General features: G+C 34.9%; 1 protein-coding gene across 4 annotated transcripts in view; it reads left to right on the forward strand.

Annotated features, from left to right (window-relative positions):
• The window catches only part of SEL1L2 (SEL1L2 adaptor subunit of ERAD E3 ubiquitin ligase), a 166,851-nt gene that overhangs the window by 52,572 nt on the left and 100,779 nt on the right, over positions 1 to 13,500 (forward strand). For all 4 annotated transcript variants that reach the window (XM_056813864.1, XM_056813865.1, XM_056813866.1 and 1 more), the window contains one exon: positions 5,098 to 5,200. In XM_056813864.1, coding sequence (XP_056669842.1) covers positions 5,098 to 5,200 — 103 coding nt within the window. The remainder of the gene's footprint in view (positions 1 to 5,097; positions 5,201 to 13,500) is intronic.

Raw genomic sequence — 13,500 nt, forward strand, 5'->3', positions numbered from 1 at the left:
AAATCTTGAGTTTGATGCAGATCTTCTAAATCTTGTTAAACTAAGAAGGGAGGAGAAATGTAGAGTTTCAAGACCTGATTCTGTTATTCCAAGTATCTCCATTGTTACTGATCAGGAAATAGCTAAATCAGATCTTCTAAAGAATGGTCTAATTAGGGTGGAATAGTTTTAAAATTCACACCCTCCCCAAAACACCAATTCTTTGACTGCTGTACATATTGAGTTTGCAGTCATTTAAATTCCCAGATTCTTTTGTTCTTTCCTTCCTCATTTCTTCCTTCTTTCCTGCCTACATCCTTTACTTTCTTTCTCTCTTGCTCTCTTTCTCTCTCCCCACTCTTTTCCCTCTTTCTTTCTTTCCCTCCTTCCTTTATTTTTTCTCCCTCCCTCCCTCCCTGCCTTCCTTCCTCCCTTTCTTTCTCTCTTTCTTTTTCTCTTTCTTTCTCTGACTTGAGGCAACCTAGTCACCCCATTCACCATCCTGGAGCTCATTATATTGATGCCAAACTTAACATAAACATCCTATTGATAGAGCCCACTGCAACTCAATAAATCTATTAGTCTCTCTGGTATCTGGGATTTAAGGAATGCTTCAGATATTTTTCATATTAACCATTGTCTAGACACACCTCCTGTATGCTGTTCTTTAGTAGATTTTTTTTAACTTATGTAAGTCGAAAGTCTTTACCTTTAACTTTATTAGATTTAACCCACCATTCTAATCTCTTAGGATCTTTCAGGAATATAATTCTGCCACCTTACATGTTAAATATTTCCCTCCTCTCCACTTGTAAGTCAAGTATTTGTCAATTTGATACAAGTTGCTATTAGAAATGTTGAGAATTGAGTTCTGTAGTTCACGTCTGGAAACTTCCCCGCATTAATCATTATTCTCTGGGTCAGATCATTCAATCAGACCTGACCTTTTGTGCATGAAGATCTTATGAGATGGTATCAAATGTTTTAATGAAATCTAGGTGTACTAACCTAGGACATGCTCTACATCTAGGGAAACTTTCCACTAATAAATAACCTTAATCTGGCATGACCTATTTTGCTATGCTTTCTCTCAATGATCCCTATCTGGCTTTCTAAATAATCACAAACTATTTCTTTAATAACATACTCTAGATTTTTCCTAAAAAAATGTAAGTAAAGAAAACTATCTACCAATTATTTTCCTTGGCAAAAGAAAGCCCCAAAGTGGTATGTGTTGCCTTTGAAAGTAGTGGTACAAGAGGATTGGCAAAGTCTGATTACTTCTTACCAGATAAGTGGTAGAGAGGATTCTGGTTCAGTTTTGAGCTGAACAAGATGGTCACAGTCTGAAAATCACTGAGACTCCATGGTCCAATAAAGTCCTACTCTTGGTATAGTACTTAAAATCTTCTTTAAGTCATCTATTTTTGCAACCTTATCTCATAACTACTAGTACTAGTTCACATTTAGGTGCTATATTCAATTCAAAATAAACAAACTTCTTATTTTTCTGTACTGACCCTCCTGATGCTTTACCTAACAGCTTAAATGCAAACTCATCCATCTCTTCATAGGTAGGCATATTTACAATTTTTAAAGTAGATTCTGAAGTCTTTACATAAAAATGTACTCATTTTGAATATAAGAATACGACACCCCCCCAGATGTGTGGGCAAGTCACTTAACCCACATTGCCTAGCCCTTGCCACTCTTCTGCCTTGGAGCCAATACACAGTATTGACACCAAGATGGAAAGTAAGGGTTTTAAAAAAAATACAACCCACTTTTATGATGATCACCAACTTTTATGATGATCAACCAAGACAGAGATGGGCAGGCAAAATTTCTGCAATTTGGGTGGGGTCAGTGTGAACTCAAAGTGTATCCATTTATCTTTATGGATTCAAAAATATTATCACTTTCCTGAAAATTGATGAGGCTCAAGGAAACAGTATAAAGAAATTCACAGAAAAAAATCGATTTTAAAACCAGGATACTAAGTGATTATTTTATAAAGGGAATCATGCCTGTAAGGATAAAGGGTCATTTAAAGAAGGAATTCCATCCTTTCAAGTTAATACACTAAAGAAGAAACCAAATTATAGACTAGAAATTTTCTTAATAAGCATACCACTAGAGAAAAGGGTACTGGAATTGGAACTCCTTAAAAGACATTTCTCCCAGGCTATATAGTTGCTTACTAAATTGTCATTTTCTAGGAGAGAACTATAGATAACCAGTGCCAGTTCTTAGAATCAGTTACTTTTATATGGACAATGCTTGATAAATCCTGATTTATAGTCTGAGATTTAACTTTTTCTAGATTCTAGGCAGTCTATTCTTTTGTTATAAGGCCATCCCTTTGGAGGGACACTGGTTAATTAGACTCCACCTTATCTTTCTAGTTACATTTCAAGTATCCTGGATGAGATTTGGAGACATTCTAATTGTCTTGCTTGAGGATCCTTAATGAGATTTGGAAAATATCCTAGTTTCATCAGCAAAATATTTACAAATCATCTCTCCAAAGATTTTTTTTCTTACACATGTTATTCCTAAGTTCCAAGGCTACACATTACTTGGAGTTTTACATATATATATATATATATATATATATATATATATATATGTATGCACGTGGACTACAATAAGTTATTTAATATGTGGATTAACCTATAACATGCTTGCAAATCTAAAAGCAGCATAAAAATGCTGTATTTGTTAAGCCATTTTTCAGTCATGTCCAACTCTGTGACCCTATTTTGGAGTATTTTTTGCAAAGATTTTGGAGTGTATTGCTATTTCCTTCTCCAGTTCATTTGACAGATGAGGAAACTGAGGCAAATAGGATTAAGTGACTTGCTCCAGGGTCACACAACTAGGGAGCATCATAGGTCACATTTGAACTCAGATCCTCTAAGTCTCAGGCAAGTATTCTATCTACTCTGCCACCTAGCTCCTAGTTATTATTATTTGAAGGAGTTCTTGCTTTTTCTCTTGTGGTTTCTTTCAGTTCCTAGATTTTAGTTAAGGCAAAGCTAGGTAAATTCATCTATTACAATAAAGGTGGTTGCTTCTTTGTACTGGAAAGTCTGAAAGGACACCCTTTGATTATGGCCACACCAAATTTGAATTCAGAAGAGAAAACATTGTCCTACCTCTCCAGAACATTAATTCTTTGCCACTTTGTAATTCATCAGACTGAGCTGGTATTAATATTTATGTAACACTTTAAGGATGCAAAGTGCTTTGCATATATTATCTCACTTGATCCTCACAATAACTCTATGAAAGAAGAGATACATGCTATTACCATACTCATTTTGTAGATGAGGAAACAGGCAAAGGTGGGGCCAGTTTGGACTTTTCCTGCCTTGATAAAACCCTAACCAGAAAAATCCTTTTATAAATTGTTTAATTCTATGGAGTTCCACAATAGATGGTACTTATTGATGCTGCCAGGTTCTCAGCATCCCTTTGCTACACAAAAGAACAGCTTGTAGCACTGGGAGGGAATTAATGCCTCTTGTACAGGTGGATTTATTTTTTGGCTACCCTGTTGACTGACACATTTTCATACAGCAGCATAGTTGTTGTGCTGGCACTACTCCAAAACTTTCTGCAGTATTTCCAAAATGTCCTAAAATATTGCCATCTGTTTAAGAATGGAGGACTTTCCTCCTCACCCACTTTCCTCCTCCACCCTATAACTTTTTTTTCCAAGTGCTCTATTAGAGTACACTTTGTCTGCTAAAACTCCAGAGAAATTTTACTTTTAAAGACCTGTGCCACTTCCAAAATAAAACCTTTCCTGATTTCCCCTCCAACTCATTTCTGGTACCCTTTCCTGCAGGTCCTACAGACCACTATTAAGAACCCACTAATATGCCAGACATTTGAGTTATTAAAAATATAAGGACAAAAATGAAGCAACTCCTATTCTCAAGAAGCTTAGTCTATAGAATCAATGTTGTACAAATAGATATAGACTAAAATATAGAATCATATACACAGAATGCCATAAATGGGTGCTGCCAAAAATCACAATAGATATTTTCTACAAACCTTCTGCTATGTTAAACCATATACACAAAAAAAATCACTAAAATAAAATCACTAAACTATCCATCGAGATAAAGGAACTTATTTTTAGGTTGAGAACTCCACTGATAAAATAGATTTGTATTCCAAAACAAATGTAGAGCCTGAAAAAAATTTCAAGTGAAAGGATCCTACAAAAGGAAGGTTATAGATGTTAATCATTTCTAGCAAAATATATAAAGTAGAATTCCTAAATTCACTTCCAGTTCATTCACTGGGTATTTAAATAGAAGGAATTGCTATTGCAAAACCAATTTGATAAGATATTCCTATTAAAAATATGCCTTTAATCTAAAGACTTGATAATATATAATTGAAAACAGAATTTCAGTACTAAAAGTGTTCTTTATTCCAAAATTGATTGGCAAGCCAGTTGTCCAAAATAGCTGCAAATCATCTTTAAGTGGGAAAACCCCAAAACTTTGCACTTAAACAAACTGACAAGGTTTCTAAGTCCACAAAGAAAGAAACCATATGTTCCAGATGAGTTGTCAGAAGGAAAAAAGATGATGTTGTAAAAGAAGTAACATTTTTATGTGTCTTCTATTAGCAAATGATCAGCACTATTAATAGGTCTTTGTGGTCTTCTTAATGGAATATGTGGGATGATTGTACTCCTCTCATTTGAAATTGCTTCCCTTTTTTAATTCCCTGAGTTTTGAACCAGAGCTTTCACTGTATATATTACAACCCTCTTTCAGAGGCAATGCTGGGTAGTGGAAAAAACAGAGGAATGATATGAGATGATCTGAATCTGAGTTCTGACATTCCTCGCTTACTCTAGCACTTGGACTTAGGAAATCATTTAAACTCTGTGAGGAACTATGGTCTCCCTATGAAATGAAAATAATTTCTAGCCTTTATTATTGATTTTATTGTGAGAATCAGACGCATAAACTATTTTGAAAATTGTAGAATGGTACAAGTATATGTATATGGTGATAAGTAATATTAAAAATCTAAGACAAAAACCTAATGAAGTTTTATTCATTTTGTCTCCTATTTGTATCTATATAGTAAGAAGACAAGCAAAGAAAAACCAAACTGAGGAAGGAAATCACCTTTTTGAATTGGGCACCAAAATGTTAAACCAATCTAAAAGCCAGAAACAAAAACAAGAGTGAGTCTATATTCTTTTATCTATCTATCTATCTATCTATCTATATATATATATATATATATCTTTTAATATGTTGAAAGAGTCCTGGTTTCATCATTGTGACCACTCCTTCCCATTGGTACAAGTCACAGCCCCTCCACATAATTCCGTGACCTACTTTTATTCATGTTTTCTCACACACACACAAAAAAAATCCATTTAAAACTAATGTGAATGGGGGCAAATGGGTAGGTAGCTCAGTGGATTGAGAGCCAGGCCTAGAGATGGGAGGTCCTAGGTTCAAATCTGGTCTCAACCACTTCCCAGCTGTGTGATCCTGGGCAAGTCAATTAACCCCCTTACCACTCTTCTGCCTTGGAACCAATACACAGTATTGATTCCAAGATGGAAGGTATGGGTTTACAAAGTAATGTGGGCCATAGGAAAATACTGCGTAAATAAATTCAAAGGGGAAAACATAGAAATGTATTGCATGGTCTTTTCAATAGCTTGATAACATTTGCTTTGTAGCCTAAATTTTAAAATGAACAAATTTAGTGTTTAACAAATCATACAGAAAGTCAAATAAAAAAATATTTCTTAAATGAACAAGAGGTGGCATTTGAAAGTAAATTCCTGAAGGAACATATAAAGTGAGTAATTGTGGTAATTATCTATATATTTCAAATAAAAACAAATGCCTTGTCCTTAATTATCTGTATATGAGCTATTAAAATATATTGGGTTACTACAAATACAGTAAACTTATCCTTTTCTGAATATCTTATTTTGCTAGCACATTATGTCATTAACTGCTGCTGTCTTTGCAGTTGATTATTTAATTGAAGTTTAGGATTTTACATTTATTTCTCTGAAAGTAGAATAGACCTATACACCTCCTTATAGACTGACATAGAGTCATTAATCGTCCTTTTTTAGACCGAATTGTTCAACCAGTTTTGAATCTATTTAGCCTATATCTTTCTATCATTTTCTTGAAAAAAAATCACAATAATATAGAAAGACTTTCAAACACTTATTAGCTATATGACCTTGTATCATGGTTTCCCCTCCATGATTGCTTTCCATTTACTCAGTATATACCTAGTTTTTTTGTGTGTGATGTCTCATTAGAATGTAAGATCCATGAAAGCTGGAACTGTTTTTTTATCTTTTTTGCCCATTGCCTAGCATAGTGCCTTGCTTATAAATGCTTCTGCCTGCTTGCCTAACAAGTTAATTCAGTGCTCCGAGCTTCAGTTTTCTCATCTCTAAATTGGAGGGTGAGAGATTGTATCAGATGTTAGTAAAGTATCTTTTTTCCACTCCAACTTTCTACAATTCTATGTCTTGTCCTTCATTAACCCACGTTTGTTTGGATAAAGTCATTTTTATCTCCTAGGTCTTCTCAAATTGCCTTTTCATAATGTATTCTTTAATTTACCAGCAATGAAAATCAAACTTACTGTCCAAAAGTCTGAAGAAACTACTTTTTTATTAATCAGGAAAATAGTTGCCTATTCTAAATCTTGTGGCCTTTTACAATATTCACAGTTTTTCAGAGATCATCAACAATCTTCTGGCAATCATACCTACAATTTCTTTTCTTACATTAGGAGGAAGTTTAGCTTCATCTGATGCCTTAAGCACCACTGAGAGTGTCTAAGTGCTCTCTTTAAACTTCTGCACTTAAAAAAAAAAAAAAGAATTATTAAATTCCTTCTATGAGCCAGGCATGGATGAAAGAAAGACAAAAAAGGAAAATAGTTGTCCCCAAGTAGCTTAATTCTCTTAGGGGATAAAACATATAAACAAATAAATAAATGCACAATCAATTATTTGAGGATGGAGATGGAATCAGAAAAGACTTCACAGAGGTGGTACCTAAACTGAGCAGTGAAGGAAACTAAGGATTATGAGAGTTAAAGGGAAGGAGAGCATCTTCCAGTCTCAGGTTACAACACCAAGGTTGTGGTTAGATTGTGAAGGGCCTTAAACAATAGCCTGAGAAATTTTCATTTGATCTTAGAGTCCTAATGTGAAAGTATTTTTTTTCTTAAAAATTTAAATCCTTGTCTTCTGATTTAGAATTGATGTTAAGTATCAATTCCAAAGCAGAAGGGCAGTGGGCAATGAGGGCTAGGCAACTGGAGTTAAATGACTTCCCCTGAGTCACAGAGCTAGGAAATGTCTGAGGTCACATTTGAACCCAGGACCTTCTGTCTCTAGATCTGACTCTCCACTGAGTCACCTAGCTTCCCCTAATAGGGAAGTACTTTTATGATTTTTGAGCCTAAAATTTTTATAGTCATGGCTGTGTATAGGAAGATTGTTTTTATCAATCATTTGAAAGATGAATTGGAGTGAGAAGAGATTGGAAACTGAGTAATTTATGAGATTTGCAATAATCTAGGCAAGGGGTAATGAGGACTAAACTAAGGTAGACAATGAGCAGAAAGGGAGAAATACAAAAGGTGCTGTGGGGGTAGATTTGCTAAGAATTAGAAACTGAATGAATGTAACAGTTAAGGAAGAGAGAAGAGTCAAGAATGATTGATGTTGCAAACTAGGTGATTTTCCAGCGGAGTTTGGTGGCACTCAAAAGAAATGAGAAGCTTTGGAACAGGGATAGTTTCAGTGGGGAAGATGAGTTTTATTTTGAACATACTTCCTAGCTGTGTGATTTTGAGCAATTCTCTCAACCCCCAATGCCTAATCTTAGAATTTGTCAATTAAAAAAAAGAATTTATCGATTTTAAGTAAGACAGAAGGTAAGGGTTTAAAGAAAGAAAGGGGAATGAAACTTGTGCTTCAAGACCTTATTTATCACTTTTATTCTATATTTCCCAGTCTGATGATTATTCTTTGTGTTAAAGAAAAAGAAACAAAATAGGGATCATTAATTTTCTAGTGGTTCTCTCTCTTAAACTCTCCTATTATCTCCAACAACTAAGAAAGCTCTTTTGTCCATCTTGACACTCTCAAGACCTTCTCACTAGCCACTTTGCTGCCCAAGCTAGATACCATTACCTAGATGATTTAGTTTTTTCATCTCCAGAATTCCTGTTCTGAGGTCGCTTGGGGTCTTGATTGGTGTGTCACCCAGTAAATCAGGCCAATTCGTTCAGCTGTTCTTTACTTTACATTCTCACCTTCTTATCATCAGTCTTAATATTGCTTTCCAGTTCTGGAACTATGTTCATGGAAAGAGTGTGTTGTCAATTTACTCCCCTGATATTTCATTCACTAACCTAGATATCCTTTGCCTAGAAAATTTCCTTGATTTGTCAGTATAGTAAAAATGTCAAATGAGAAAATGAGGTTACTCTCCCATGACTCTTTACCACTTATTTACTTATATGATTTTGAAAAATATCTTTCCAATCACCAAACCAGATAATGAAGTTTTTGCCATTTCCTTTTCCAGCTCATTTTGCATATGAGAAACTGAAGCAAAAATAGTTGAGTGACTTGCACAAGGTCAAAGAGGAGGTAGTAAGTATCTAAAGCTGGATTTGAACTCATACTAGTTGCCCCTGACACATTGTAGTCATTTTTTAACTGCTTTTTTGAGATCCTGGCCCTGCCATGGAATCCCAGGCAAACTCATTAGTATGTTTTTCCTCAGTGGATCTAATCTGTCTTTAGGTTCTTCCATACATCCTCATATAGTAGGTACTTAATAATTTTTTCATTTATTATTCATTCATTTTATTTATTACGAACCTTCATTTATTTTAGATTTTAGCATTACTTGCACTAATCCCACACTTTCTACAGAAAAGATTAGCCCATTTTGATATTCATCCTCAGTAAATATAACCCAGAATCACTGAAGAGACTTAGAGACTTATCTGATTCCACCTCTATCTTCTATAGGTGTCTTTAAGGAAAATAGATATCTTTTGTATATCACCTATAGTCTCCTTCCTCTTCTTCCCTCCCAGACACTCCAAACCTTGTAGCAAAAAAAGAGAAAGAATTTTTTCAGAAAAACAAAAAATTTTCAATGTTAGTTGCAGTATTCCATGTCATTGTTTACCAATTTCTGCAAAAAAAAGCAGAGGAAATTTTCTTTCCATAAATTTTTTCAGGGCAAAATTTGGCTATTGAAACTTTGTAGCCTTCACTTTCAGTTTTGTTGGTGTTGTGCTCTCTGCTTATATTGTAGCGGTCATTATGTACATTATTGTCCTGTTTCTGCTTATTTGTTTTGCATCTATTCACATAAGTCTTTCCATGCTTCTCTATCATATATATAATTCTTGACAGCACACTAATATTCCATTACATCCACAAACCAAAACTTGCTCGACTATTCCTCAATGATGGGCATAATAGGTGCCATTTAAAAATAATAATTTGGTCAATGATTCACCAGTACATTCATATTTACCTCTTAGAGCACCTCCCTTCTTTCCTATGGGAAATATTTTTAGTTCTGTCTTTAAATATATATGTATACATACATACATACATATATATATATATATATATATATATATATATATATATATATATTCTTAGGGTTATTCCATCCCTCTTGAGTTGGCTTCCCTTGCAGAACCTTATGCCATGGGAAGATACCTATCCTTTCTCTGAATTCTTTGAAATCTAGTCTCCCAAATTTAGGATGACCATTAGATATGTTATATATCTAGGGAAAGAATGAGTGGATATGAAGTACAGAGGATATGGAAGGTTTGTAGCAGGGAATGGAGGAGTTGAAGGGAAAGAGGGAATATGGCTGCTGGTGAGGCAAAGGAGAGAGATGCCCCCTGCCAAGAGGCTATTTTGGGAAAAAAATGGGGTGTCCAAGAAATGAGCCACTTTTGATAGCCTGTGGGGGATATCTTCTCTATGGATTGATGCTGAAGATGTTCAGAGCAGGTAAACACGGACCCTCCTGAGGGACAAGCCTTTCCCAAAACTTTGGTCACCCAACAGGGGTCCAATAAGGACCTTTTGTAGTTGGATGACTGAACTGAAGTTCAGCTCCCTCTATGCCCCCTGAAAAGATAGTCCACTTATCTGACTGCGATATTCAAATAAGATAAATTTTAATAACCAGTTCAGATTGGAGAGGTATCAGGGAACAGGGAAGAGGAATGTCCCTAAATAAGGTTGGCGTCTTTCTCAGCTTTGGAGTTGAGGTGGAATGTTGTCTTTAAGGCACATACTAGGAACTCAAGGGAAAGGATTTTAGCAGGTGGAAGGCAGAGGAGGAACAGTTTGGAAGTGACAACTGCTAGAGTAGTGACTTCCTAGGGGAGGTTGGTCTCTACCTGTGGAAGAGTAGAGGAAAGGCCAGCTTCTCAGAGCTCCTCTACCTTAACCTGACAGTGGAGAAGGAGTAACCCCCTAAATCATCTTTGAAGGTACTCTAGTTGACTGGGAAGCATCTAGAAAAGGATCTCACCATACCTGTTGTGCTTTCCAGAAGGTTTTTTATCTAAAAATCCTGTCAGATGGGCTTTGAGGTTTTACCTCAGGGGTCAGACCCCCTGGGCTGAATGCCATTTGAAATAAATCATAACAGCTTTTGGAGACAGCTAACCAACTACCGAGGGTCATTGATAGGTAGCTGAGTCAGCTTTTGGGGAACACACCGAGATAGAAATAAGAGCTGGTAAGTTAGCAGGAAGAACAGAAGGATCCCTTTTGCGAAGGATGTAGAGGGTTGTGGGGGGCTAGCTAGATCCCTTAGAGTGAAGGACCTCTTGTTCTGATCCTCAGTTTGTATCCCCCTTTATAATAAAAGACATACTATTAATAGCAATTGTCTCCAAGGTGGTTGCACAACTGGCCCAGTGAGAGAAAGTGATTCTGTTTCACTTTCATTAACTGGAGGTCAGACTACCCAAAGGTCACAGCTGGGTATTCAGGGGAATCCCTAAGTGGAAAGTGGAAAGTGGAAAGTTGGATCTCCCCTTTATATCTTTTTTTAGACATGTGTGAGTTATTTCTGGCCTCTGTTTCCTGAAAGGAATATTAATTTTTATTTTTTTAAAAATATGAAAATAAATTGCAAAACTACTTTTTGTCTTTAATATACATCTTAGTCTTTGCAAAATTCTTAATAATATCTTGTAATATGTAGTAGTCACAGATAACATCTCTGCCCTGAGAAAGAGAAAATACAGTATAATTCTACTGCATTTGCATTTCTAACTCATGTAGCCTTTATAAAAAGAAAAATTCTAATTAACATATAATTGCTAGAGAACTTGTATAAAACTTCAAAACTTGTATAATAAATTAGAGTTTAATAGAAAAACAAAGTTTTTTTCTAAATAAAATAACAGTTGAGTTTTCCGTTTGCAGTTTGCATGGTGGTAATGAGTTTGTTCTCAAATAGTCAAAATATTATACCAACTAAAGATTTTACATTTTAAGAATTCATATTATAACCTTAAGTCTTTCTTTTCATGGAAATTCCTTCATGTATGACATATCAAATTTAATTTATCATTATTCTCTATAAATTTGGGATAATTCAGATTAATAGCATTCAGATTTGGGTTATTTTATTGTTTCAGGTAATTGCCTGAATTTCTCATTTCACATGAAACTCAGTCTAAAAAGGTGGTAAGATGCTCCATTATAATATTATTGTATCTTCCCTTATAGTCCTATTTTGGTACCTCATTTTGGGAAAGTGACCTTGAGATTCTCAAAAACTATTCTAGCAAAATTCTAGCTCCATAAAATCCTATCAAATTGATGGCCTGTTTTAAAAATGTGCAGATGACAAAACCAGGGTTCAAAATATCTTGCTAAGCTAGAACATTGGGCTAAATAAAATAAGGTTAAATTTACCAAGAGTAAATGTAAACTATTACACTTAGGTTCAAAAAACCAACTTTGCAAATGCAAAATATAGGAAATATGACTAGTCAGCGAAACTCTTCCAAAAAAAAAAGGATCAATGAACTACAAAACAATGATGATATGAGTCAGCCAAGGTAGGTAATGAAAACTAACTAATGCAACTTATTTTAGGATAGTCAAAGAATAATTTTACTTCATCCTGGACTGATGACCAGGTCTAGGGATGAAATTATTGTGTAATTTAGTGTGTAAAGTCACCACAAATGTCTAGTGAAACAAGTCAAGTAGAAGAAAGCAACCGACTTGGCAGTATCATCCCAAAGCAACCTATGAATAGGAAGACTTGACACATTATTATCATTTTTTAAGAAGAAATCATGCTACAGAATCCCATACTTTCAAGTGAAATGTTCTAATAGTTACTTTTTATTTCAGTGGAATTTATAACATCAGAAATTTTTATGAGCACCTCACTGATGTGTTGTGAAAGTTTTGTTCTTATTTGCATCCGTTGTTAATGATAAACTGAAAATAAGTTATATATTGCAACCCGTTAATGACTACTGGGATGTAAACCAGAGTAACCAAGAATTTTTCTTCCCTAAAATTGGAGTATTTTGTCACCTCCTTTCAGTATTTTGCCACAGTTATTGTAAATTGAATTAAAGTGGTATAAACAGACTTACTCTTATTAGACCATTTTTATCTGTTTGTATTTCTTAATATAGATTATGTACAAGTAAAAACATCTGAATAAAATTCCACTTTTGTACCTTAAAAAAAAAGTGACAGCTTGTGAAGTATTGCGTTCAGTTCTCGATGGAGAATGAAAAGCTGAAGAACAAAAGGAGGGTAACAATAATAAATGATATATGAATATCAGTTCTGATCCTCATATTTAGTTGTTTAACCTGGAAAAGAGAACATTCAGAGGAGGCATTTGAAAACTATATCTAGGATTAAGGACTTGGTCTGTTTGACTCCGGAAGGGAAAACTAAGAACAATGAGTACAAATTGCCAAGTGAAACTTGGATTTAATGTAAGGAAAAACTTTTTAGAGCTATCTGAGGAGAAGTAGAATGGGCATATGCACAGTATGATGGGTTGAAAGACTGAAAGAGGTTAAGAAAAAACTCAGTGACTGCCACAGGGAGGAATATATTTTAGAAGTTATTTGTTTTTAAGATATCATAGTCTATTAGGAGAGTCAAAATACAAACGATTATGTACAAAGAAAATATAGGCAAGATAAAGGAGGGGTTATCCCAGAGAAAGAGCATTAAGATTAAGAAGGACTGGGAAAGGCTTCTTGCAAGAGATGGAGCTAGCTGAAACTTGAAGGAAGCCAGGAAAGTTAGGCAGTAGAGATGAAGCAGGAGACTATTTCAGCATGGGGGACAGACAATGAAATGCTGGGAATCAGAAGGCGCAATTTGGTGTGTGAGGAATAGAAAGTTGGTTAATGTTGCTAGATCACAGAGTAGATGGA

The sequence above is a fragment of the Monodelphis domestica genome, chromosome 1 (assembly GCF_027887165.1).
Source record: "Monodelphis domestica isolate mMonDom1 chromosome 1, mMonDom1.pri, whole genome shotgun sequence".
Taxonomy (NCBI): Eukaryota; Metazoa; Chordata; class Mammalia; order Didelphimorphia; family Didelphidae; genus Monodelphis; species Monodelphis domestica.